Below are 27,462 nucleotides of genomic sequence, written 5' to 3'. Positions count from 1 at the left end.
ATATATTGATAAAAAAAATTGGTCAACTGAGCATGAAAACCAATTCAAATTATTGGATAAAGCAAGAATGAATCGAGGGATGTTGGGGGGTGCGATCTCACCATTTAAAATCTTTAAAATCTTTAAATTCTCTTATATTTTAAATTTTTTATTAATATATTTTATTGATTATCAAATTTTATCCCTAAAATTTATAACTTCATACTCCTTTAAATTTTTATTATAATTTTTTATGTTTGTATCTTCTATCATAAATTTTTACCAACGTCCTGGTGTAAGTAATTAGTTGTCAAATGCTCTAAACTCACAACGCAGACATATATTAACCGACTAAAAGGAGTTGGTATTGGAAATGTCTAAATGGAAAACAGTGGACAGGTGTTGAACAAGGGGATACAGCATGTGTCAATCGAAAATGGCGGGAACTGTCTAATAGTGATAGATCGAACGGTGATCGTAAACATTATCTTCGAATTATCTTATATTTTAAATACTTTTTGTCATTTTCGATAACCTTTTAAGCTAATTAAGAGCTTGGGGACATAAATAGGAGGTAAACTGTAAAATTGAACTCGATTCAATTAAAAAAAATTAAAATTAAATTCGACATATTAGCTAAATGAGTGTTAGTATAAGTAACTGGAGTTTAAAAATTTAAGCTTATAAAGTTAAATTTAAATTTTATCACCGTTATTTTTTGTGGGTTATCTGTAACTTCTTATATAAATTTCAACTGAGTCTTATATAAGCCTTAGCCCTAGACTAAGGGTGTCACATTTGACCTAAATTTTTATGTAGCAAGAAAAAGGTGGAGATGAGAGTATCGAGTGGTAGAACTTAATAATAGAAATTAAGAATTAATTTAAATTTTTTAAAATTTCAAGGTTTAAATTAAAAATTTTAAAGAGCTCAATTTATATTTTTTTTAAAAAAGATTTAACTATAATTTTTGAAAGATTAAAAGATTTAAGAAGATCTTTTAAAATTATGAAATAGATTTATTTACGATCATTTAAAAAGCTTAAAATTTAATGTAAATTTCTAATAATTTTATGGGGTCAAATTAATATTTCTGAAAATTTTAAGAGTCTAAAATTAAATATTCAAAAAATGGCTATAAAATAGGACAAAGGATCCTGTCTTCTCAGAATTATCGACGGTCCAATAATTTGAAATATTTATATTGTATAATTATTAATATTTAAATTTATAATCTTTAGAGATAATAATAATTTTTAAAAATTAAATAATTTGATTCGTACTATTTATATCTATCTATACACTTGATTGCTATTTTAAAAGATACATTTGTTAGTGTAAAAATGCATCATGCGGTAATGAAATTACTTTTAAATATTATGATTATAATTATAGATTTTTATTTATATGAATTTTATGACTTTAATGATTAAAAGAATGATTAAATATATATTTAAAAAATATTACAAAAACTTAAATTATATAAAAAAATTAATTTTTACATATGAATTATTGCCTCCATCGACTCCCTTTGATCCATTTAAGATGAACAGGGTCCATTATCTAAGTAATTTCTATTAACCGAGTAAACTCATCCAAGTATTTACCACTCAACTCTACGTTGCCGACAATCTCCTTCATTGCATGTGCATTAGCTCTGAGTTGCTCACCCTCGGGATCCACCATGACTCGCTTAATAGACTCAGCCACCAACTCATTCGTAAACGATCCATCGACATTGTTCCTTTCTATTTCCAACCCAACCTTTTTCCAATGCATCAACCTAGCCACTAATCCAAGATCTGAACTTCCAACAGGAAACAATATTAAGGGTTTTCCCACCGCAAGCGACTCAATCACTTAACTCCACCCGCAGTGAGTCAGGAAACTGTTAAAAGTTTTAAAGTTTGGCAATCAACTTTGAAAAATGTTTTTTCAAAGTTTGGTAAATGTTTCTTTGAAAAATGTTTTTCAAAGTTTGGTAAAATTTTGGTAGATGTTTGTTGAAAATAGGAATGGGTAAATTCACTTTAGTCATTGCACTTTAGGGTATTTTCAAAGATTAGTCCCTAAGTTTCTACTATAAATACCCTTACCCATTTAGCTTCAAAATCATCTCAAAACATTTCTTTCTTCCTATACTAGAGAGTTTTCTTGTGAGTAGTGAGTGTTTTGTAAACACCTGTAAATTTTTTCTCTTAGTAAAAGATCTGCAGTAGCCCGGAGACGTAAGCACAATTGGCTGAACTCCGTTATCAATTTCGGGTATCGTTTCGGGTACTTTGGGTTTTTTGGTTTGAATTTTGTCAATTTTCTGCGAGGTTCTATTCATTACTATTCATGTGAATAGTGAATTTCGTGAATAGTGAAATTTCGGTCGGCGATACGAGTTTGTCGACAGTGGTGTTCTAATACACGTGGTTCGCAAGAATTGTCAGAAACGATCCAAAAGAAGCCAGATTCGAGTGGAAGCGATGGCTGCAACGAAGGGAAGGTGAAATTGAAAAGTTCGATGGTGCGGACTTTGGCTTTTGGAAGATGCAGATTGAAGATTTCTGTACCAGAAAAATCTTATCAACCTCTCTCAGGAAAGCAACCAGAGGGCATGAAGAATTAAGACTGGGCTCTTCTCGACCGACAAGCCCTCGGAGTTATCCGACTGACGTTATCCCGCAATGTTGCTTTCAACATAGCAAAGGAAAAACCACGGGGGGTCTTATGGCGGCTCTCTCCAGTAGTATGAGAAGCCATCGGCCTCAACACAAAGTTCATTGAATGAGGCGATTATTCAATTTGCGGATGGCGGAAGGGGCATCGATGGCACAACACCTAAATGAACTCAACACAATCACAACCCAGTTGAGTTCAGTGGAAATTGAGTTCGATGATGAAGTTCGAGCTTTAATTCTCTTATCATCTCTACCAGACAGTTGGAATGCTACTGTTACAGCAGTCAGCAGTTCGTCGGGAAACAGCAAATTAAAATTCGACGATGTTCGGGATGCTTGAGTGAAGAAATTCGACGAAGAGAATCGGGTGAAGCTCAACCTCCTCAGCCTTGCACACCGAGTCTAGAGGGAGAACTTCAGAAGAAATTCAAATCGTGGCAGATCAAAATCCAGAAGGGGCAAATCAAGAACAGGAAATAAAGATTTTACCTGTTATAATTGCGGCAAGAAGGGTCACTTCAAAAGAGATTGTCGAGCACTGAAGAAAGATACTGGTGCACAGGAATCTGCCAACGTGACAGAGGAGATAGGTGATGCCATGATTCTAAGCGTCAACAGTCCGATTGAATCATGGATCTTGGATTCAGGGGCATCTTTCCACTCCACCCCATACCAAGAAATCATGGAGAACTATGTCAGTGGTGATTTTGGGAAGGTTCATCTTGCTGATGATGAAACCTTAAAGATCGTCGGAAAAAGAGACATCCGACTAAAGTTGCCAAACCAGACCACCTGGAAGCTGACAGGAGTGAGACATATTCCTGGCCTCAAAAGAAATCTGATTTCTGTTAGACAGCTTGATGGAGAAGGATATAGCACAACCTTTTCAGGCTGTGAATGGAAGATTACCAAAGGAGCACTCGTCATTGCTCGTGGTAAGAAGACTGGTACTCTCTATGTAACCTCAAATTTAGAGAATATCATTGCAGTAGCAGATGCTGATGGAAAATCAAACCTATGGCACCAAAGGCTTGGCCATATGAGCGAGAAAGGGATGAAGACACTTTTGTCAAAAGGAAAGCTGCCGGATCTAAAGAATGTAGATGTCGGACTATGCGAGGATTGCATCTTTGGAAAACAAAAGAAAGTCAGTTTTGCAAAGATTGGCAAGACACCCAAGGCAGAAATGTTAGAGTTGGTTCATACTAATGTATGGGGACCATCCCCAGTTCCATCTCTTGCGGGCTCATATTATGTCACCTTCATCGATGATTCAACAAGGAAGGTGTGGGTTATTTTCTGAAGAAGAAATCAGAAGTCTTTGATACCTTCAGAAAATGGAAGGCCATGGTGGAAAATGAGACTGGTTTGAAAGTCAAGCGGTTGAGGTCTGACAATGGAGGAGAGTACAGAGACAGTAGTTTCAGAGATTTCTGCACAAACAATGGGATCAAGATGGAGACAACAGTCCCATAACCGCAGCAGAATGGCGTAGCAGAGCGCATGAACAGAACTCTGAATGAAGTGCCAGAAGCATGAGGATACATGCCGGATTGCCCAAATTTCTGGGCTGAAGCTATCAACACTGCAGCTTACCTGATCAACGTGGGCCCTCAGTTCCTTTGGATGGCGGAATACCAGAGAAAGCTTGGAGCAAGAAAGAAATAAACCTTTCACACTTAAGAGTGTTTGCTTGTATTTCTTATGTACACATAAACTCTGCTGAAAGAAGTAAACTTGATGCCAAGTCCAACAAATGCGTCTTTGTTGGTTACGGTGGTGATGAGTTCGGTTACCGGTTTTGGGACTACGAAAGATCATCAGAAGCAGAGACGTCATTTTCAATGAAAATGTGATGTACAAAGATAGGTCAACCACAGAATCAAGTAATACCGAAGCTGAAACAAAGGAATTTGCTGAGTTCGAGGAGATTTCTGGAAATGATGTTCAGATCAATCCTGAAGCAGTTCAAGAAGAACCAGGCACCAGAACTGAGACGCTCCTCCAGAATTCCTAAACCAACCCAACGATATTCTCCTCTTTACACTACTTGTTGCTGACTGACAATGGTGAACCAGAGTGCTATGATGAAGCAATGCAAGTGGAGGATTCAGTCAAGTGGGAGTCTTCCATGAAAGATGAGATGGACTCGCTTATGTCAAATCAGACATGGGAATTAGCTGAATTACCACCAGGCAAGAAAGCGCTCCACAACAAGTGGATTTACAGGATCAAAGAAGAGCACGATGGGAGCAACGCTACAAAGCAAGATTGGTTGTCAAAGGCTTTCAGCAAAAAGAAGGTATTGACAATGAAATTTTCTCTACAGCCGTAAAATTCTACAATCAGACTGGTGTTGAAATTGTAGCTGCAGAGAATTTACATCTTGAGCAGTTAGATGTAAAGACAGCTTTCCTTCATGGTGATTTGGAGGAAGAAATCTATATGAGGCAGCCAGAAGGCTTCTAGAGGCAGACAAGAAAAACCTGGTATGCAGGTTGAAGAAGAGCTTGTATGGTTTAAAACAAGCTCCTAGACAGTGGTACAAGAAGTTCGATAGCTTCATGAGTAGCAGTGGTTTTATCAGATGTCAAGCAGATCATTGTTGCTACATCAAGAGGTTCGACAACAACTTCATTATTTTATTATTGTACGTTGATGACATGCTTGTTGCAGGCTCAGACATGCAAGAGATTATACACTTGAAGCAAAAATTGTCGAAGCAGTTTGCTATGAAGGATCTGGGCGCTGCAAAGCAGATTCTTGGGATGAGGATCAAGAGAGACACAAAGTCGGGGACTTTGATGTTATCACAGGCTGAGTACATCAACAAAGTACTCTCCAGGTTAACATGCAAGATGCTAAACAGTAAGTACACCTTTAGGTGTTCATTTAAGACTCTCCAAAGACCAATCACCAAAGACGGAGGAAGAACGTGCACACATGGTGAAGGTGCCGTATGCCTCAGCAATTGGAAGTCTGATGTATGCCATGGTTTGTACCAGACCAGATATTGCTCATGCAGTAGGAGCTGTTAGCAGGTACATGAATAATCCGGGCAAGGTACACTGGGAAGCAGTCAAATGGATCCTCAGATATCTTCGGGGTACCACAAACAAAGCACTTTGTTTCAAAGGTGGAGATAGATACTGACAGGCTATGTAGATGCTGACTTAGCCGGAAATGTCGACATCAGAAGGAGCACTACAGGGTATGTCTATACTCTAGGAGGAACTGCAGTGAGTTGGGTTTCTCAACTACAGAAGATAGTTGCTCTCTCCACAACTGAAGCAGAATATGTCGCTGTTACGGAAGCCAGCAAGGAGATGGTTTGGCTCCAAAGTTTCTTGGAAGAGTTAGGCAAGAAACAAGAAAACAATATCTTGTATTGCGACAGTCAAAGTGTTATCCATCTAGCAAAGAATCCGTCTTTTCATTCCAGGACAAAGCACATACAATTGAGATATCATTTTATCCGGTCTCTTTGGAAGATGGGATTTTGAAACTTGAAAAGATTAGTGGAGCTCAAAATCCGGCAGACATGTTGACAAAGACGGTGACTACGGACAAACTGAAGTTGTGTTCAGCTTCAGTTGGCATGCTAGAATAACAAGACCAGACATGCTGCTGCATTGATCGAGGTGTGAAGACATATTAAAATTAGTCTTCAAGTGGGAGATTGTTAAAAGTTTCAAAGTTTGGCAACCAACTTTGGAAAATGTTTTTTCAAAGTTTGGTAAATGTTTCTTTGAAAAATGTTTTTCAAAGTTTGGTAAAATTTTGGTAGATGTTTGTTGAAAATAGGAATGGGTAAATTCACTTTAGTCATTGCACTTTAGGGTATTTTCAAAGATTAGTCCCTAAGTTTCTACTATAAATACCCTTACCCATTTAGCTTCAAAATCATCCCAAAACATTTCTTTCTTCATATACTAGAGAGTTTTCTTGTGAGTAGTGAGTGTTTTGTAAACACCTGTAAATTTTCTCTCTTAGTAAAAGATCTGCAGCAGCCCGGAGACGTAAGCACAATTGGCTGAACTCCGTTATCAATTTTCGGGTATTATTTTTCCGCTTTTATTTTGCATTCTCACTAATCTGGTTATAGGGAAATTACTTGTACTCGGTTTATTTTCCTAACAGAAACCACCGACCGAGGAGTGAGCCAATATCCGGAGTTGAGGTGCCCAGCCTCATACAATCAAACCCCGATCCGAAACTCGCTCTTCGAACCCCGGTGGGATCATGTCCTCCACCGATTGTTCAGCTTCAACGAAAGGGGGTTTCCTCACCACCCAAATAAATGGTAACTCGGATTTCTCTATCCCATATGCCAACTCATGCATTAACTCTCGACTCAGACACACTTCACTACCCAGTGCGACGTAAAAAACGGACTTGTCTTGCTTACTATCAAGCCATTTCTTCAAGGCTTCCCAGTTTTCATCTCCTTCATCTTCTATACCGGACAGTGACGGCGGTAGCAGTCCAAGTGGAACAACTGGTATTTGGTGTATCTTACTAAGCACACTAAGCGCCTCAGGTTCTAATTCATAGCAGCTTCTCACGGCCAGAATTTTGCAATTTAGAAGAATTGTCTCGACCCGTTCTAAATCGGATATAGTATCCTCACACTCTTGGTGACTTGCCCATTCATGGAGCTTGAAAGCTATGTTATTAGGATAATCCATCCACACTGGGACCACCGTGAAATCTTCGGCTGACCGTCTAGTTTTACCCAGCATATCTGATGGGGATCTAAAGAAAGCGTTTGTTGAAGCACTTAAAATGCTGAAAAAAACTAAGCTGATGCCGAGTTGAGTGGCCACATGCACTAACCAGTACGGACAAAAGTCGTGGATGATTAGTTTAACTTGCGGTGACCTTCTAAGGAACTCGGCCAACTGAGTTTCAAGCTTGTCGTGTGCTTTTTTGAGGAAAGGGACCTTTTGGATGGGCAACTCGGAGGTGGACTCTACTCCCGGTGGCAGGCCATCAACATGAGGTAAAGAAAGAGGTATAAAGCTAATGTTGGATCGGAGATTGGGAGGAAGCACAGGGAGGCGGCTGATGTTCTTAGGGGTGGAGAGATAGTAAATACGGTGACCCTTTTGAGCTAAGAATTGGGAGACATGGAGAAATGGGGCGATGTGACCATAAGCTAGCCATGGGAACACTGCTATATGAAGCTGCTTTTTGGTGGAGAAATCCATGGCTAACTGCTGTGCTACACAATTGTTTTGCTCTCTTCTTCTTTATTCGGTAGAAACAAGCCTGGAGTTTTTATGGTAAAGATGAGCCAATGCTGGCCCTTCAATGTATTATTAGGATAAGGTAATCCGTCTGGTCAACAAAATTGCCGTTCAATCAATAAAAAAATCTCCTTCTGTATAATGTTTTTGGTACTCTAATGTTTTTAATTCTCAATAATTGCTATGTCCAATGTTTTTAATTCTCAATTATTTTTATGCCTAACATTTTAATTCTCAATAATTGCTATGTCCAATGTTTTTAATTCTCAATAATTGCTATGTCCAATGTTTTTAATTCTCAATTATTGTTATGCCTAACATTTTTAATTCTCAATTATTATTCTCAACGTTTTTAATTCTCAATTATTGTTTGTGTATAATCAATACATGTATGCACACAAAATAGATCAAAGGGAAAGTGAGCGAGAACAATCACTTTTTCTTTAAATATATATATATATATATATATATATATATATTTCCTCTTAATAATCTAATTTCTTTTTTTTTAAATTTTATATATTCGTCTATCCTAAAATTATATAATTCAATATTAATATAAAATCTTATATCTATCCTTCGTATGCACATAGAGAGAGGTGGGTGAAAAAGAAATGAAAGCACATAAAACTTCAAGCGTGAGCCCCTCAAACAAGAAGAACCGTATATGGTCACTCTCTTCTGTCATATTACTGCTTTTTTAAGCAGTGTGTAGAGTTTTCCAACAGGACATGAGCTTTTGCTGAGATTATTGGGTTGCATCAAAACAATAAGATGTTTACTACAACCAAGTTATAGCTAATATTGAACCAGCAAAGTGAACTTTGGTCTTTTGAAGAAATGATGAGAGGTTCTGGGGTTTTTATTCAAGTTTTCAGCTTTTTAAAGTGGTCTTTAGATTCAAATGGGTCAATTAACTACAGTAAACTACACGTAAATCCGCCCTTAACCGGATCAAATTAATGCACGAATTATGAAGCTGCTTTTTGGTGGAGAAATCCATGGCCAACGGCTGTGCTACACAATTGTGTTGCTCTTCTTTTCATTATTGAAGGGCGAGTGCTGGCCCTTCAATACATTATCAGGTAAAGGTAATCCGTCTCCTCAACAAAATTACTGTTCAATCAAAAGAAAAGTCTTCATGTGAAATTATTAACGTTTAATGTTTCTAATTCTCATTATTGTTTTGTCTAATATTTACCTAGTCATGCCAATAATGTTGAGGATGATATTAGGGAGTGTTTTTTTTTCTTTAATTTATTTTTTATTTTACAACGCAGATCGTTTTTAGAGGCAGAGACCAGTTAGAAATTTATTTTGAGATGTCAAATTTTATATATATATATATATATATATATATTAGGGTGTCAAAATAAGAAATTGTATAATGAATATTTTTAGTGGATGAAAATGAATAATGAGGGTCAATTTATGTATAAAAGTACCAGTATTTTATATTAAATTTATAAAAAAAATAATTTTAAAAAAAATTAATGACACCCCTCGTAATAGGCTGGCTGCAACAGTGTTTATAGGGGTAACGAAATCCATGGATAAAAGAACTCAATGTGCTCGGTAGAAAAGAGCAGACTTGAGGAAAGAGTTTAGAGGAGCAATCCAGCATCCATCCATAAACTCCCACATCATACATATTTTTTAAATCTGTCAAAGGTCAGTGAATGATCGGGAAGTAGTGAACAATCCACAAGAACATGAACCCTGATAGGTTGCTGAAGGAAAAATACAGTACAAGTTAAATGCTGTTCAAGTATATTAGGTCAATAGATACGTGCATAACATTATATACAAGCTTACGAACAAAAATGTGCATTGTATTTTAACCAAAGAAGATACTCATGCAGAAGTATGAATAATATACAATGCCTATTTATTTTCATGGTGGATTAGCTAGGAATAGCAACTGAAAAGCACAATCAAAACGAGGTAAGTAATACAAAAGGTACTATATAGTGAGATATGTTCTTATCATAGTTGCTCCTGTTGGATCCGACATCAAGTGCTTCACAAGGGACATTCTCATATCGTTAGGCGCTATGACGAACATATAAAACGCGAACAGGACGAGATCGGCAGAGGAAAGAGTAGAACCAAGAAATCCTTGCCACATCCTGCGATAAAATGCATCAGGCTAGTCAAGCATTGTTTCTTTTATACTGCTGAATAATTGGTCTGTTCATTCATGAAGTTATGCTTCTCGGTCTCGAGTTTAAAAATTGAATACTTGGGTGGGGTTGTGCAAAGAGAACAGTTCGATCATACCAACTCGGCAAACGGAAGAATGTATGGAAGAACGTTCGAATGCCTTCGATGTCTAGTTGCAGTATGAGTGCTAGTCCAAAGAGAAAGAAGGACCTCTGACGTTTCCTTTCTAGTGGCCAAAGAGTATTCCAAGCTGAACCATATTAGAATAACACATCATAAGAAGGTGATGCCATTCACTGAGTTTCCTTGAGGGTACTTTGGATATTCATCGGATTACTCTTGAAAAAATCATTGAAGTATCTGATGCACATATATAAACATATGCATACCTGCCTATGCATATGTCATTTGCATGAAAAATTAAATTATGGTTGCTAATACGGCGGTGTTACTTAAGATGAAAGAACTTGGTTAGTAACCCTTAAAACAGTGAAGTTGAGAGGAAAAGGGGATAAATCAAACATCATACCTTGCATTGAGATGTTCCCATTGTTTCTTGCACTGGTATGCAAGCCATTAGAATCCTTCTTTAGGATATTTGCAATTACAGAAGCATAATTTGGAGCCTCTGATAATGATCTGACAACCGAATAGCCTGCTTATGAAGATTTAGATTGGCGGGTATCAATTCAGATATTGAAGGAAATATCTATTGAACCCAATTCTTACCAGTAGCAGGATGCACCATGCTTGCAGCAGCACCAAATGCAAGGTTCTTCTGCTCTGTGTTCGGTAAGGAACCGCCAACTGGGATGTAAGACCACTCCTGCATAAGATTGCAACACTTTTGAACTATATTTTGTATCCAAGAAAATGGCATCTTGCTAACTAATGTAGGCATTCAACGCATGTTACTTCACGATGCAGTTGGAATATGGATATGTTGGATAGGTATCGGGTCAGGTTTGGTCTGCCAAAAACCCAGCCCGATCTGACCCGTTGCCATCCTCGAATATGAAAGAGGCTTAGCTAATCAATGATCATGGAGGCTACTTAATTTATAAAATGGCAAGGAGATGACCGACATGACACCCTATTTTGGCCCTGAGCAACAATATAAAGTAATACATACATTATAATGGAATGGGTTAAACATTGCACCAATCTGGCATCTTAATAAGGAATGCAGTTTACCTCTTCATAAACTTTTAAAATCCGGATTCCCATGGTCTCTAACCTTGATATGAGCTTCTTCTTTAATAAATCAAAAGGCATGGCATCTTTTGAAGCCAAACAGGTTTCCTGCAGATCATCAACTCCGAATCATTCTGCATGTTATCATGGGATACAACATGAACAATAAACAAAATTGATTGCATGTCGCACAAACCTCAAAGAAAACTCTCGTTGAAGACATGGGCATGGCATAAAGAAATGTCGGATATTGTGCTTCTAAAGCTGGAACTTCTTGTTTAGCATAGTCTCTATAATCCATGAAAACCATCAGGCTGGGATCATAAGGATTGTTCTCCACCTGATATAGTAAGAAGTTCAGAACTTTTTTCTCCCACCACCTTCTTAAACAGCTAATAAGATATATGATCATCGACGATTGAAGTTCACATATCACACATACCTCAACCTCGATGCCATAAGCTGTTTGAACGGAGACTCTCGGACCCCCTACCTTGTATTGCAACAATTTACCTGAAGCTGCTCCTGAAGCAACAGTAACAAGCCTAGAATAACACATTAGGAGCTTGAAAGGAGTTGTGATATTAAAAGGTTAAAGTTTACAAATGGCAGTAGAGGAAATAGAAATTATCTTACCTGCATGGAACAACACGATTGTGTTCACAAGCCACGAGATTATGACCATCGGTAGCTTCAACAATTGTCTCTACTTTTGAGTTAAGATACATTACACCTGACTCAACACACCTATGGAAAACTAATACAAATTAAACATCGTTGGTAGGCAATATAGAAGAAATAATAACCTGGAGAAAAAGGATCATAAGTTACCTCCTCAACAACTCCTCGTGAAGCAAGTGTCGACTAACGCGTCCGTAAGCACGACCGATCATAATAGGCTTATCATCATCAAGGTATACAATGGTATCCCGCCAAACATGCTCAATACATCTTTCAAGTCCAAGATCTGAGAATGTCATTAGATTGACTTACATGTTGATTTGATTGTGATGAACATCTTCCGTAAATTGCTTAGAAACTGAAACGATACCTTTAAACTCATCTTCCCAGACCCCATAATTGTTGGTGAAAGGAAGATCAGGGCCAATTAGTCCAACATTTAAACCCAACTTAGCCGACTCAGCAGCAAGAGCAAGACCGGCTGGACCACAACCAATGACCACAAGGTCCAGCACGTTCTCTCCAATTGATATAGGCGGTAACTGTGAAAATATACATGTTTAAGAGAAGGAAATTCCTACGAAGCAGTAAACCCACTAGTAAAATGTGAAGTTCCTTTTCCACAGATTTTGTTATCCAGCTTCTCCAAGTAACTACTATTGACTAGATGCACGTGACCCTCACATGTCATGGTCTTGATAAGTATATCTCATATTTCATTTACTATTGTGCCCTCCATTTTAACAAGCAGAAAAAAAAAAACAAAGAAAGTTATTCTAGTTTCCAACAAATGAAAATCGAAGGGAGCAAAGTGGAAAAAAACCTTATCCGCTAATTTGGATTGTTTATCCATTTCCTTATTCTGTTGCATTTGAACGAAGAGAAGCTCAGAGCCACCGGCCTTTATGAGATCTTCTTCGTCGGCGAAGTCTTCCTTGAACGCAACGCAGCTCTCGCTGCTGGCTCCAATAGCTCTCACCTTAAGGGAAATAGACCGATGATGAGTCGGAAACGCTATTTTAGTCCTCGTCAGGCTTCTCCTCCACAAGGCACACGTAGGAACTGCAATTGCGGCGAAGTTCCGAGCTCCAACACACTCCATTACCATCACCTTCGAAACTAACAGAAACATGGAACAAAAAGCATGAATCTTTGTTTTCTTTAAGTGCAACCAACTCTACAATTTTTAACTAAAACCGGCTTCTTGTTTGCGTTTATTTTCTTTGTTGCTCCTTCTGAATAATTTTTTTTTTTTTTTTTTTGCCTTACGTTCTGCCGTATATAGGGAAGATCAGGGGACGGATAGGGGAGGAGTTTGTCTGGTGTGATTTAATTGTTGAGATGTTCCACTGTCATTACTTTCTTTCCACGTGGGCGATAGAGGTTGGTCAAATCTCTAGGAAAGCCAAACCCCTATCTACGTTTCTAACCCGCTAAGGTTAAACTCCGTCGTTTTAGTTTAAAATCGATTTTCCCCTTCTTTTACATCATCTTTTTAGAAATAATTAGTCCATAATTATTTCATTTTTCATGCGAATTTGAAGAAAAAATACATTATATTAAAATAAAAACATCATTCACGTGAAGATGGTTGATTTATTACAAGACTATATAAAAATATTATTTCATACTCTATTGGTAAAAATAATTAATATTATATTTAATGTTGTATAATTTTATTTTTAAAATATTCAAAATACACTTGTACAACATAAACATATCATACAATTAAGGAATCAAATTTTATGTAATATAGATTATTTTTAACTCAAATTTCATTTGAAACATATACCTTGTAAATATAAAATATTTTTAATCAAATTTTATATAAAAACATATAAAACCCAAAATATAATTATAATACAGAAGGATACATAATCTCAACATTAAATTACGTGTGAATGTCGAGCACGGGTATGTATAATTTATAAATGTAAATAGTATACATAATTTCAAAATCAACCTAAACTAGAAATTTGGATAAAAATCCGAATAGCTCGAGAGACTCGAGTCAAATAACTTAAAAAATTTTAAAAAATCAAAATTTTCTAATCAAGTTTTACTCACTCTCCTACATCAAAATATAAATCAAATTTTAAGTACCCTATAAACTAATGAAACAACAGCGCTGTAGCAGCTTTGTTTAATCGTTGATGAAAATAATAAAGCAACAAGGAAAATAAGCAAAAAAACAACGGAAAACTGCAAGAACATTACAGAAACTAAGTAAACCACAATCAAAAGCTCAACATTATTGACATCCATTGAACAACGTGCATTGTCAACGGCAATATTGTATTTGCCTAGGAAATTAAAGCTCACAAGGACAACAAAGGCTGCTCTTGCATCCAGAGCAAACCGAATCCTCGGCTGCGGATGGCAGAGGGACAATTAATATGATGCAATCCAGACCTAATTCGGAAACAAAAATGCAAGAACAAAGCTGAAGGATGCCAAACTATAGGAGTACAAGACCAAGTTCTGATGGTCTCAAAGCACTTCGTATCCGATAATTATAGAGGTAGTAGTGAAGTTGCCCATCACCAGGTCCAAATTTCAGCTCTTTGAGGAAAGGCTCATTATGCATGACATCAAGTGCGTTGAAAACATCAAAATCCTTCTGCTTAGCAACAATAAGAGCATCATTCATCAGCTGAAGCAATGGAGTTTTAGTGGAGACGTTGTAGTAAGAATAGGCAGCTTTCAAAATGGAATAGTTCTGGTTGCCGAGAATTGATGAGGGAAGCGTGTAGAAGCTGCAGAAGTCGGTAACCTCATGTGTCTCTGGGCTCTCAACCAAGTAACTATCCACGACCCCCTCAGTAGGAAGCAGCCAATGCTCCACATCATTCTCATCAAAATCTGGAGAAACAACAAACTGGCTCAAGTAGTTTCTCAGCAACCTGGTAGCAGCAGGGACATCGCGAAGCTCCATCTTTCTGAACCCAGGGGTAGCTGGAGAATCAGGTAACTTGTAGAGTTTAATGGTTCGGCTCATTGTCATCCTAGGCCCAAGCCTAGAAAAGCCAACATCAATAAGTTTCTTGGGGTTCAACGACCGATGCCAATACTGGCAAGTAGTTATTGGTGTTGGAAGAACAACTCCGGCGGTGTATGCTGCCTGCCAAATATTCTCCAAATGAACTCTCCTAGTAACCTCCTTAATCATCACGGGCGCAAGTCTTTTCGATCTCAGCTTCTTATGAACACACAAGAAATTAATCTCGGCCATCTTCACAACTTCATTCAGCACCCTTATTCTTGCGGGGATACCAGTAATGAAAGCAACAAGTTTCTTTGAAGCCTTAGCACGAACCCCAATGTGCCAGCTCTTATAGTAACCAGGAGGGCGCAGAGCCCAGCCAAGAAACTCCTTGGAGTAATTGAACCTAAACATATTCTCATCATCCTCGACATAATTATTCTTCAAAAGATTATAAACCTCGGTACAAGTCTCTTCTGAATCCATATCACAGGTGGTCCATTCATATGGACTTGGAAGGTTATAAGGTTCCTGTTTCACTTCAGACAATGGGGTGGGGGGTTCAATAGATCCCTCAGGTAAACTTGTGTCCCCAACATCCTTAAATTGACCAACAGGTTGAGTTTCCCAGAACTTGTGTCTCTTGGGTAAGGACATGGAATCCTGAATCTTTCGAACAATGGTTTCCAGCGAGTTATCATCTGTGGGTAATGGGTTAGTCTCCAAATTCTGATCTGGGTTTTGTTTGGGTGACCCAGGAGGTGAATTTTTTTCACTCATTTAAGGCAATCAAATAATTTCAGCTACGTTAACACGCCCAGAAGATATTCCGGTACCTGAATCAATAGAAAAAATCTCCATATGTATGCCCAAATTGTAAACTAATAAAGAAGAGAAATGAAGCACAGAAATAGCAGAATATATCCTAAAACTACAGAATTTGTTACACTCCAATTAGCTTCCAGCTACCAAATAAATCTATTGAAACGAGATCAAACAAAAAATTGCAAGATTATATAATGGAACAACAGATCTGCAGAATACGCTGAAAAGTAAATGAGAAAAACGTAACTTACACGGTTTCGAAGGAAGTAAGTAAATCAGATTATGACTCTGGGAAATGTTGTGGCAGATATCGGCAAGAAAAATATAGACTCAGATGAACCAGATCTTCAAAGCCGAAGCAACAGAAGGATTATATTTCGCTTGATTTAGTTTAGGCAAAGGGATAATATTTGGGGTTTTTTAAGACTATTCTTCAAGACCTCGCCAATGGAGACCGATATACAAAAAACACACGCTTTCATTGGTGAATACGGAAAATAGAAAATTGTAATTTCCTTTTTGTTTAATATTAGAGTAAACTACATAAAATAGCATTGAACTTTAGGTGGTGTATTGTTTATACCACTACATTTTAACTTTTATCAATTATAGCATTAAATTTTGATTTTTGTATCATTCATACCACTGGGCAGCTCAATTGTTAACAGTCAGATCAAAATAACATTGTTTTGGTGAGATGTCAATGTTGGCAGCCATTATCCATATCGACAGCCATCAGATACATAATCATATCGTTAATGATTTAACAATTTAGTGGTATAATTGAAACAAAAATCAAAGTTTGTTGGTATAATTGACAAAATTGGAAATTCAATGGTATAACCAATACAATACCTAAGTTCAGTGGTATCTAATGTAGTTTACTCATAATATTAAACAAAGCTAGAGCGGCGGCTTTTCCTTTTTCCCTTAAAGCCGGTCGAACCTAATAGGTTCAAATGATTCTTGTACTACTGTCCCGTTTTTCTGTGTACAGGAACGGCGTCGTTCGGCTTTATTGGCATTTAACCACCACTTTCAGCTTTTGGACACAGTCACTAAAAAGCTGAGCATCCTACGAGCGAGAAAAAAATGCGGCAGATAGAGAGCTATAACGACCCAATTCGTCATACGAGAATGGTCGGGTTTTCCCCTACAGGACAAATAGTTTTATTAATTAGTCCGGAGGGTATATAAAAAGTTTATTTTAGAATTTACGATATTTTTTAATATTTAAGGAATTCGATCACATCGAGATGATGATTTTATCTAAATAATATTTTTTTATTCAAATTCATCACGTTAAAATAACGAATTCTAATAAAATATAATTCTTTTAATTAAATTTTATTTTATCGGAATAAAAATTTTAAATAAAAAACATTTTTTTTATTAAAACTTATCATCTCGACGTAACAAAGTAATTTGAATCTCGACGTAACGAATTTCAAATTACTGTAGCAAATATCGTAATAACTAACCCACCTATGGTATTGGACTAAAATTGCCCCGAGAATGGTTCCACAGCATGAAAGATCTCAGTTATTAACAGTGAGACAAGGGCAGACCCAGGTGAAAATAACGATGCCAAATTCAAATCAAAAAGGGAAAGTCCACTAATAATTGGTCTGGATATTGTGCCAAGAAGAGTTTCAGGTGGCTCTAGGGTTGTTTATGTGTAGTGGTAAAGACTCGTTGCTTGCTCCATTTAGTCTACTCTGCTACTGCTACCTCTTAAGAATGTATGCAGTCTGAATTATTAAACACGATTTGGAACAACGTTAGTCTTTGTACTATAGATTCCAAGATTGTTGCGGTATAAATGGTGATCTAATAAATGAGAACTGAAATGGTACACAACGAAACAAAGCAAAACAAACTAATATTGTGAAGGAAAAGGTAAGAAGAGTGGCAATAAATTTACAGTGTCAATGTTTCAAACCCCGAGAAGTCGCAGACAAGTGAGAAATCAACCATCTTAAGATGAAAGAAAGGGGCGCCACCATAAAAGAGCAAGTTAAAAAGCGTCGGAAAATAGCAACACCATAATAATAGCCCTTAACAAGCAACCAACATTTTAGATGGCAATGTCGGCCAAATTTCACTTCCAGAAATGTATGCTTTGGGTGCAGAACACGAGAGCTCAAACTTTTTGCAAATTCCTTCCAACTCAGCCCACCAACAAGGACAAAACACCCACCACTTCACACTTAACCAAATTCCTATATCTGACCATTTTAATAATGATGTCTCTCGTCACTCTCGAATTGAAGGCCCTCGATCCCCTTGAGGGCAGACTCGTAGTTCTTGGTATTTCTTCCAGACATTGCCTGTTTAGAGTTGGAAGAAGATTCAACAGGTTTACGCTGCTGATTTAAATGTCTGTGCATCTTTCCAGGGCTAGCATCAGTTGTACGAGAACGTTGTGGGTCAAACTCACTTCCAGCAACTGCTTCACGATCGCTAGCTCTTTTTGAAGAGGATCCACCGGACTGCCCCATAAACTTCACCCACGTAAAACCCAAATTGCAATAAAATACAATGATGGAATAAAATATGCAATTGCAATGTTAAAAAATCAAAATGTATAGAGGAACTTGTACTAGTTCAGAACTATCCAATTTGATAACAGTGCATACATGCACTAATACTAATATAAAATGACCAGTAGATGACATAGAACTGATGGAAAAACTATCAACATATAATCATATGTAAAGTATCAGTCAACCCATGTATCAGCACAAAAGAAACCTAGAGATATATCATAAATGAAAAGAAAGCAAAATAGTATGTAGAATGCAAGACTACTGACAGATCTTAAATGACTATATAGTTTTGAATAATCATAAACTTCTAAAAAAAATACTTACTGCATAGTCTTTAGTTGCAGGATCATTTGGGATTGGATTCTTCTGCTTTGCATAATTTCCAGAATACATCAAGGGTCCTGATGATGTCCTTCGCCGAGAGGAATCCATCGGTGACATACCAGCTGCTCGCCCGTCCTGCCCAGCTGTGCGACCAAGAGTTGCAAATGCTGTTATTCTAAGCAAAAATTTATATTTCAACTTCAAAGAAATGGATTGGATAATTTTGTCCAATTATGAAAATCAAAGAGGGTTTTTATTTAAAAATTGGGAAAGGAATAATATTGCCGGTGTACTCATGTGGAACGCTTATTACCTGCATGCTTGTCAGCATTTGCACTAGCAGGGGGCAAGCCAGAACTTGTTCCAACACCAGGGCCCTAATACAGACAAGCATTACAAACTTACATTTCATACTAACTACTACCAGAAAGAATAAGTAAATAAATGAATCCTACTGGGCACTCACAAGGGCTCGAGCTGGAGGAGTTGCAAGCTGTGATTGTTGATACTTCAAAATGGTCCAATCAAATACATAATCAAACTGGAAGCCTGTTTTGTAAGAATCAACAAGAACAATAAAAGATGTGAACTCACTATCATGATTCATGGATTTTATATAAGTTGACAGCATCCACAGCTAAAAATGTAAATGATCAAACCTTCACGAATAAAGAGGTCACGAAAGATTCTTTTGAGATAAGCATAGTCTGGCTTATCATCAAATCTTAGTGAACGACAATAATGGAAGTATGATGCAAATTCTGTTGGATAACCTCGACACAAGGCCTGAAACAGCATCAATCTTTAGTCACAATTTCGAATGTGCAATCAGAAGAACTCTAAGACAGACATCTACATCTTTCCATTACCAAAACAATCCCTTCACAGAAAATATATCCTTACCTCATTTGAAGTAGAAACCTTCTTCTCACTAATTTTCTCGTATTTCTGTTTCTTATTTCCTGCTTTCAAACCTTGCCAAGGAAGACTGTCCAGAGAAGATGCATTGATAATGAAAACTATTAAATAGTGAACACTTGACAAACGAAAGTAGCATAAGTAGCAAGATTCACCTTCCTCTTAGAAAATACATAAGCACGTATCCAAGAGATTCTAAATCATCCCTACGGCTTTGCTCTACATGGAACCAAATGATAGAATCAGAATTAAGACGAGCAAAAAAGCAGTATATACCTCAAAAAAGAAAAGACACGACCAAAAAAATCGTGGGATAATATCACATTTGGTATCTGTACTTTAACAAAATATCCAATGTTGTACCTGTACTTTTAAAATGTCCAATGTGGGACTTGTCCTTTGACAAAATATCCAATTTTGGAACATACTATCGTTTTGTGTATTACTATGGTACCTGGGTTAACACCGTTAGTAAGTGTTGTACCTGAACTATTATTTTGTGTACTATTATGGAACTTGGGTCAACAGTCAATAAGTGACAAATCCATCAACGAAAATTAACAAGTACTATAATAATACACATAATGATAGTTCAAGTACACATTGGATTTTTATCAAAATACAGGTACCACATTAGACATTTCAAAAGAACAAGTACCATATTGGACATTTTGTCAAAGTACAGGTATCAAATGTGACATTTTCCAAAAAAGTTGACCATAAATACCAATGCCCAAGTGCGTATTCATGCTTGCATATCTCGCAGTTCCAGTCAGATTTTTATTTTCCCTGAGATCATCATGACCAGGTAAAGTATAAGGACTTGGCTTTGAACATTCACCACAAACTAAAAATCAATAAGTTAGTAAAAAGAAAATTAAAATAAGGAGAGTATGTCTAAGGTTAATCATAAACAAAAATGATCCATCAAAAGTGGACTCTTTTGAAGATGATGGTGCACCAACTCTACCAATTATTAGCACGTGTTGAACAATAAAGGTCCAACCAAGAGAATAATCTTTAAATGACTAGCCATACTAATAAACCAATGAAGAAGATGTGAAACAAGTGATTAGAAAAAACCAATCTAAAAAGAGGGAAAGAGAGGTGCAAATCCAGGCCTTTCAAACACCATGTAGAATACGATAGCTCACATGCCTGCAAAGTTCTCACCTGTAAGGAATGTGCTGATGAGTTGAATGGTCTCTATATTTCTTAGCCAAGCCAAAATCAATGATGTAGACCTACAATTAAGTGAAAAGTAATAATACATTAAAATGTGCAGTAATATAAAACAAATAAAATAATTTGATGAGAAAACGCAAACCTGATTTGCACGCCTTCCTAAACCCATAAGAAAATTGTCTGGCTTAAGATCTCTATGTAGGAATGATTTTGAATGAACAAATTCGACACGGTTGATCTGGGGAGAGAAATACAGCATGATGTTGCAATAAATTAAAGGAAAAATAACTTAAGTAGAAAATGTATCAAATTCTACAAAACTACCATTTGATCTGCAAGCATGAGAACTGACTTCAAGGAAAGTTTCCTACTGCAGAAATTAAATAGATCTTCAAGACTAGGTCCAAGTAAATCCATAACCAGTACATTATAGTCTCCCTCAACTCCAAACCATCTTACATTCGGGATCCCAGCTGCCACGAAAAAAGATCAAGATGGAGAGAAGTCAACAGTTGCAATCATATGAAACAGTATGATATATAAATATGTTATAAAAAATCTTGAAGTTGAAACAACAATCTATGTTCTTGAAAGGCAAAATAACTGAAAGTATCATTACTTCCTCCCTGCAGGATCCTGTATAACTTTGATTCGTATAACAACTGAGGATGCTTTGTCTTCACGTTTTCCTGGTTATTTAAAAATAGATAAACGTTGTCACTTCCTCATGTACGAAAAAAGAATATGCCATGGTTAAAACTTTAAACAACCGCAACATAGAGAAAATCACTATCAAAACAAAATATAAGAAAGAAATGCGTGCATAACATCAAATTTTATAATAATTGAATCGAACCACCAATTAAAGTAGAAAATTATTAATCATGTAATTTGAAATGAAGGTTGTATCATTGATTTAACATTAATGAATTCAGTTCACACCAAAAATCAAGAAAATAATGGATACACACAATGGTAAATTGGTAATTAAAACCATGAAGGAAAGTAACCACATAGAATATACTTCTTGACCCAAATTATAACATCAAACTATCAGAAAATAGAAAGAAATATAACTTATGACCAAATTTTTATACTCCTTTTGATGAAATATTATGATCCTACCATATTAAAGCTTAATTAAGTCTTGGATTATCCATTTTCCCGCTGAGCAGTTCCAGTAAATTACATTTGAACCCCTCTTATACATTGGACTAGAATTTCACCATCTGAAAACGTTTGACTAGGATCCAACTAACTAAACAATAGCATATCTCTACAGTAATTTCAATGTGTGCCATGAGCCTATGAATCAAATGCGTCACTAAGTTATCAATGAATGAAAATTGATTAAACATGAAAGCCAATAACCCCAGCTTGGTTTAAAACCTAGCAAGAATTGTGACTACATTGCTCTTTTATTGAACATTAAAATACAACAAATTACAGTTATAAACAAGCAATCAAACATAAGCGGTGGTAATGCACAAAACTTAAAGATATATATATAGAATTATAGACAGAGAAGTCAGTATTAAGCAAGGACTGCTTACAAGCTTGATGGCAACCTCTTCATTTGTCTGAATGTTTGTACCTACAAAGAGAGAGAGAAAAATAAACACCAAACTAAACTCAAAATCAGGCACAAAAAAATGAGAAACTGTAACGAACCCAGATAGATCTCTCCAAAAGAGCCGCTACCGATCTTGCGACCAAGCCGAAACTTATTGCCGACACGAGGCTCCATCGATCCAACTTAAAATAAGTACAGAAAAAAAATCCAAACTCTAACTATAATATGAAATCCTGAGTTAGAAAAATCCCCCAAATAAAAAAAGCGAGGAAATTATGTGGCGACACTAAACACCGAATAGACAACGACAGTCGATAGACATCGAAATTTCGATCAAGTAAAAAAAAGATCAAAAGGATCTAGAGTTCCGTATTAATTTTAAACCGAGAAAAAACAACGAATAAAAAATAGTAAACCAAAAAGAAGAAGAAAAAGCTAGGGTTAGGTTAGGTTAATGAAAGGGGGGAAATAAGGGGAAGGAGTAGCTAAGAAATCATAATTCTATACTTATTTCTGGAAAAACAGATAAATTGGCATGTTTTCTTTTCTGTCTTTGAGAACTTTGATTTCTCGCATCGTGGATTTGATCCGATTGAAGCGACGAAGAGCAAGAAAGGGTTTGAACGACGGAGGCTCTTTTGTTCTTCTTTTTTAAATTAGTTCTGGAGAGTGGAAATGGTAGGCCAAGCGTGGTTACTACGCGTGCAAAGGATGCGGAAGTTCCTCGTAGAAAGAAGAAATTATAAAAGATTTTTGCTCCACTGTCAAAGTGGGGTTCTCTGTCACGTGACTTTTATCAGACCGTGATCTGCTGGAGATTTGGAGAAGCGTTCAAAGTTTTGGGGCTGTGGGAGAGATGAGACGACCGATCACACCTAATTCACGTTTGGGTTTGACGTTTACTTTAATTAATATTATGGTTATCATGATTTATTGGATGACATAGACGAAAATATAAATTTAAATATATAAAAATAATTAAGAAACTTCAAATATCATATTTATTATATTTCGAATACGCATATAATGAAATCTCTAAAAACTTTAATAATGATTGTCGACACACGATCAAATAACATCTTATATAATCCTACTAAAACACATTAAGACTTTATAATATACAACTTCATAATAGGGATGTCAAACGAGTACAGTTTCGTAGATTTTGCATCGCATCCGCTCTAATTGGAGCGGGGATTGGTATAATTTTAGTGGGTAGTGGGCGGGCGTAGATTTATAAAGTGGTACCCGTCGTGGGTGGTGGGCGGGTAATGGGTTTGAGACATTACTCGCCCCGCATCCGCCCGCCCCGCATCCGCCTGCCCCACATCCGCCCACCCATCTAAATATCTATTAAATTTTGGACCATTATGAATTTAGGTATAATTTTAGAGACTAATTTATAAATTTTAATATTGTATAATATATAACATATAATTTATCCAAATATTAAGGATATTTAGTCTTTAATCTGGTCTTTAATTAGGGAAATATTCGACTCTTTGATTAAACTCATAATCCCACTAACCACGCCACTTTTCATGTTCTTTAGCCCATGTTGTCCATCCAAACACAAATTAGTCGTACTACAAGCATTAACATCAAAAGCAGCAGTTTTCATGTTCTTTAGCCCCTCAAAATCCATATTAGACGCACTATGAGCATTAACATCAACAATCCAGCTCTGCGACTACATGTTCCCTACAATCTGTCTCCATAACATTCGTAGAGCTACTCTGACAAATTGAAGCATGCGCTGCTACCCCATCACAAACTGTCTGGGAACCAACTCCAACATCCCATTAGTTTGCTGTCAGGCGGGTCTAGATATGTATGTCGCTAGTGGGTAGTGGGTGTAGGGATGAATTTGAAAGTGTACCCGCGTGGGCGGGTGTGGATTTGAAAATTTGTACCCATCATGGGTGGTGGGCAGGTGGTGGATTAAAAAATATTAGGTGGGTATGGGGATGGGGGAGGGGGTATCCGTACCCGACCCGCCCGTTTGCCATCCCTACTTCATAAAGATTTCTCATCACATAAACAATATATAAATTATTGTTGGTTAAATATATTAAAGATGATTTTATTATTTTTAAAAATCTGAATTTAAATTATTGTATTTATAGGATGTATGTTATGTATAATTAAATCTTTATTTTTAAACATATATAACCTGAAAACTCGGTTAGACCAACCAACTTAAATCTTATATCAACAATTATAGCAATTATGAAAGTATAAAAATCTACTTGGATGAATGAAAGTAGACCTCGTTTCCGATTTAAGCATTAAGCTTTAAATGCTTCTTCCCCAGAAATGGAAAACAGAGATTTTATGATTTATACAATACAGGCATAAAACTGGTTTATATTCTTCGATTCCGAGCTGGAAAGCCCAATGGAGGGTCCAAAATCATGTCTACGATCCAGTTGAAACTGTCCGTGAAAACGATGAATCGTAGCCAACTTGCAGCACATGGCAGCAAGCTAGTCGGCTTCATTCATTGCACGCAACAAACACTGCCTTTTACGTATTCCAGTAAGTACCGATACAATAATCCCACTCACTCTCAATTTAAGAAGAAAGACAAAACGAGTCTGTACATACATGGGGTCATGCCGAGCGAGAGAAAGCTAAACACGGTGGTTAATAATCCTCGATGCTTTCGATTGAGCCCAGCAGGGCAGGCAGGCATTTAGGGGTTGAAGAAAGTGGAGCCACACTTGCATTTCCACCCCTCAGGCTCATAATTGGTGTACTGAATCCCCAGTTCATCGGTCGTTGCGGGCATTTGAGTGGCGACACAAGGCGTACACCCGCCGCATTTGCGTTGGCAGTTCGGTGGCCTTGACCCCACTCTTCCCACCATCCTACTCCTATATGCTTCAACACCACCGCCCTGCAAAAAAAAAAAAACAGTTTACCAAAAGATCGACTCCCTACACACCATGATTCGATTAAAAAAAACAAAACAAAACAAATAACTAACCTGTTTAGCCTCGAAGTTATCTGAATCTGTTTGATCCAGAAGAAGAAATAGACAGGGTAAAGTTTCATTGTTAAACAAAGACCAAACGTTAGGATGTAAAACAGATAACTAAATGACAAACCTTGTTGTTGAGCAACAACATCATGAGATGCTAAAGAGCTGGTTGATGTATTAATCCTGCTTATAATCTGCAGAATAATAATAATTATCAGAAAACACTTCATTTTCCTCAAGAATCAATCCCCAAAAATGATGAGGCGATGATGATGATGATCTTCAAGAGGACAAAGAGAACAGTTCGAATAGAGGGAGACAAGGCATCTTAAACTATTCTCACACAAAAAAAAACGACAGAAACAATTTAGACAAGGAAGTTATCAAATCTGTCTGTGGTTCTATCAACTCCCAAATGTCTAGGTGAAGAGATCTTGCTTCACATACAAGTTATTTTGCCCTGTTATACAACTGATTGGCAGGTACGCCTACGGAAACACTCACCACCTAGCCTTTCCTCAACCCTTTTCTTGAAATTTATAAATCAATTAGAGAAACTGTAATAAAACTCAACTGGTATTAAATATAAATCTATAGTTTACTTAAATTAAGTTATAAATAATTTTAAAATGAGCAGATGAAATAAGTATATTTGACTTTTCAACACAAGTTAATAAATCAGACGATAAATAGGGGTGTAAACTAGCCGAGTCGAGTTCGAGTATTGTTGAGCTCGACTCGACTCGAAAACTCTGAAATTGAGCTTGACTTGACTCGAAAACTCGCGAGTTTAAAATTTTCAAGCTCGACTCGAACTCGAAATCATGAACTGAAGCTCGTGAGCAGCTCGAAATGAAGAAAAAAATTCTTAAACTTAACTCGATTGAAGCCTCAAACTCGAACTCGAACCTGAATCTTAAATGCATGAAAATCTTAATGTATTCTCTTTAAAAAAATCAATACATAAATATTAATATTTTTAATAATTTTTTTTAAAAAAATATAATCTTATATATTATATTTTCGAGCTGCTCATGAGCTTTTCGAGTCGAGTATCAAGTAGCTCGTTTCGGCTCGTTAAGAATTCGAGTCGAGCTCGAGTCGAGTCCATTCGATCCGAGTATTTATCGAGCATTGATCGAGTCGATCTCGAGTAACTTACGATCTGTCTCGTCTCATTTACGGCCCTAACGATAAAGTGTTTGAACTTTTTATTTGAATGATGGGATAATAAATTTAAGCTTGGATTTTAGTGTTTAATGCTCTGCTGAACGGATACTGGAGCAAATGTCCCGAGGCTTTAAACATTACAGATATTATCAGTAGGTTTAAATTTTATATAATCAAATTTCGAGTAGCCATATTTATATGATGGGTATGTGTTAACAATACATAAAAAAAACTGAATAAATTATATTTTATAATTATCACAAACTATTAAAATATTATATAATATTGATTGGACATCGTTCTAAATTGATTTGTAATTTTTCTATTAATATTCTCTTTATTATTGAGGTCGCACAAATTAAGTGATCTCAGTGATAGGAATTATTATTATTTTTTGAGAATTTTGATTATAATACCATAGATATATGTGCTAATTATATCTCTAACTAATAAAACTACTAAAAGATATTAATTATCATGTAAACATTGAAACTTAAATTTATTTAAATAAAAAATAATGATTTTATATTTAAAAAATAAATAATATAAATATTTTAATACTTTTTTCACAAAATTATATTTGGATATGGTGGGAGCCATTTTGAGGCAGTTGTCAACTCAAAATAAATATTCTATTTAATGTTGGCACATGTATCTAACAACCCTTGGTTTCAATATCGTTAAATCCGTAAGGTGAGTTTTGATGGGAAGTTATACTTACTGAAATCTTAATATACGATTAAAGAAAAATATTATTGGTTTTGTTATTATTTTCATAATTAAATTGATAAAATTTACTTAAAATATTATTGTTTATACTTAAAACGTTAATATTTTTTAATATTTCCGGTAAAATGTCCAATAATAATAAAATTGGTAGAAAAAATAACAAAACCGATAAAAAAATCATGTTTTCGATAAATTTTTACCGGTTTTATTAAAAAAAATAACAACAAAACCAATAACGTTTTCCTTAACTTTATATTAAGGCTGCCGCACCGCACGTGAGACTTTCCC

General features: G+C 36.3%; 5 protein-coding genes across 5 annotated transcripts; all 5 read right to left on the bottom strand.

Annotated features, from left to right (window-relative positions):
* Positions 1 to 1,446: 1,446 nt before the first annotated feature.
* On the bottom strand, positions 1,447 to 7,933 carry LOC120209708 (putative UDP-rhamnose:rhamnosyltransferase 1). The gene is made up of 2 exons (XM_039208643.1): positions 6,792 to 7,933; positions 1,447 to 1,867 (listed from the first exon to the last, which is right to left on the bottom strand). The coding sequence occupies exon 1, from the start codon at positions 7,856 to 7,858 to the stop codon at positions 6,839 to 6,841; it is 1,020 nt and encodes a 339-aa protein (XP_039064574.1). The 5' UTR covers positions 7,859 to 7,933; the 3' UTR covers positions 1,447 to 1,867; positions 6,792 to 6,838.
* Positions 7,934 to 9,712: 1,779 nt separating this feature from the next.
* LOC120209704 (lycopene epsilon cyclase, chloroplastic-like) lies at positions 9,713 to 13,172 on the bottom strand. Its single transcript, XM_039208639.1, has 11 exons — positions 12,759 to 13,172; positions 12,306 to 12,477; positions 12,086 to 12,221; positions 11,891 to 12,001; positions 11,697 to 11,799; positions 11,451 to 11,594; positions 11,255 to 11,362; positions 10,790 to 10,886; positions 10,590 to 10,715; positions 10,178 to 10,310; positions 9,713 to 10,026 (listed from the first exon to the last, which is right to left on the bottom strand). The coding sequence occupies exons 1-11, from the start codon at positions 13,065 to 13,067 to the stop codon at positions 9,861 to 9,863; spliced, it is 1,605 nt and encodes a 534-aa protein (XP_039064570.1). The 5' UTR covers positions 13,068 to 13,172; the 3' UTR covers positions 9,713 to 9,860.
* Positions 13,173 to 14,127: 955 nt separating this feature from the next.
* LOC120209706 (glycylpeptide N-tetradecanoyltransferase 1-like) lies at positions 14,128 to 16,197 on the bottom strand. Its single transcript, XM_039208641.1, has 2 exons — positions 15,995 to 16,197; positions 14,128 to 15,754 (listed from the first exon to the last, which is right to left on the bottom strand). The coding sequence occupies exon 2, from the start codon at positions 15,696 to 15,698 to the stop codon at positions 14,394 to 14,396; it is 1,305 nt and encodes a 434-aa protein (XP_039064572.1). The 5' UTR covers positions 15,699 to 15,754; positions 15,995 to 16,197; the 3' UTR covers positions 14,128 to 14,393.
* A 1,412-nt stretch (positions 16,198 to 17,609) lies between these two features.
* On the bottom strand, positions 17,610 to 22,928 carry LOC120209705 (casein kinase 1-like protein 12). The gene is made up of 14 exons (XM_039208640.1): positions 22,391 to 22,928; positions 22,273 to 22,313; positions 21,339 to 21,408; positions 21,044 to 21,192; positions 20,862 to 20,957; positions 20,708 to 20,778; positions 20,262 to 20,323; positions 19,690 to 19,753; positions 19,520 to 19,604; positions 19,276 to 19,402; positions 19,083 to 19,165; positions 18,930 to 18,993; positions 18,617 to 18,759; positions 17,610 to 18,247 (listed from the first exon to the last, which is right to left on the bottom strand). The coding sequence occupies exons 1-14, from the start codon at positions 22,464 to 22,466 to the stop codon at positions 17,981 to 17,983; spliced, it is 1,398 nt and encodes a 465-aa protein (XP_039064571.1). The 5' UTR covers positions 22,467 to 22,928; the 3' UTR covers positions 17,610 to 17,980.
* A 1,774-nt stretch (positions 22,929 to 24,702) lies between these two features.
* On the bottom strand, positions 24,703 to 25,774 carry LOC120209707 (EPIDERMAL PATTERNING FACTOR-like protein 2). Its single transcript, XM_039208642.1, has 3 exons — positions 25,403 to 25,774; positions 25,282 to 25,307; positions 24,703 to 25,191 (listed from the first exon to the last, which is right to left on the bottom strand). The coding sequence occupies exons 1-3, from the start codon at positions 25,503 to 25,505 to the stop codon at positions 24,988 to 24,990; spliced, it is 333 nt and encodes a 110-aa protein (XP_039064573.1). The 5' UTR covers positions 25,506 to 25,774; the 3' UTR covers positions 24,703 to 24,987.
* Between the last annotated feature and the right edge of the window lie 1,688 nt (positions 25,775 to 27,462).

Source organism: Hibiscus syriacus, unplaced genomic scaffold, assembly GCF_006381635.1.
Source record: "Hibiscus syriacus cultivar Baekdansim isolate YM2019G1 unplaced genomic scaffold, ASM638163v2 tig00019704_pilon, whole genome shotgun sequence".
NCBI classification, from domain to species: Eukaryota; Viridiplantae; Streptophyta; class Magnoliopsida; order Malvales; family Malvaceae; genus Hibiscus; species Hibiscus syriacus.
This window is presented reverse-complemented; position numbering and strand designations above follow the sequence as displayed.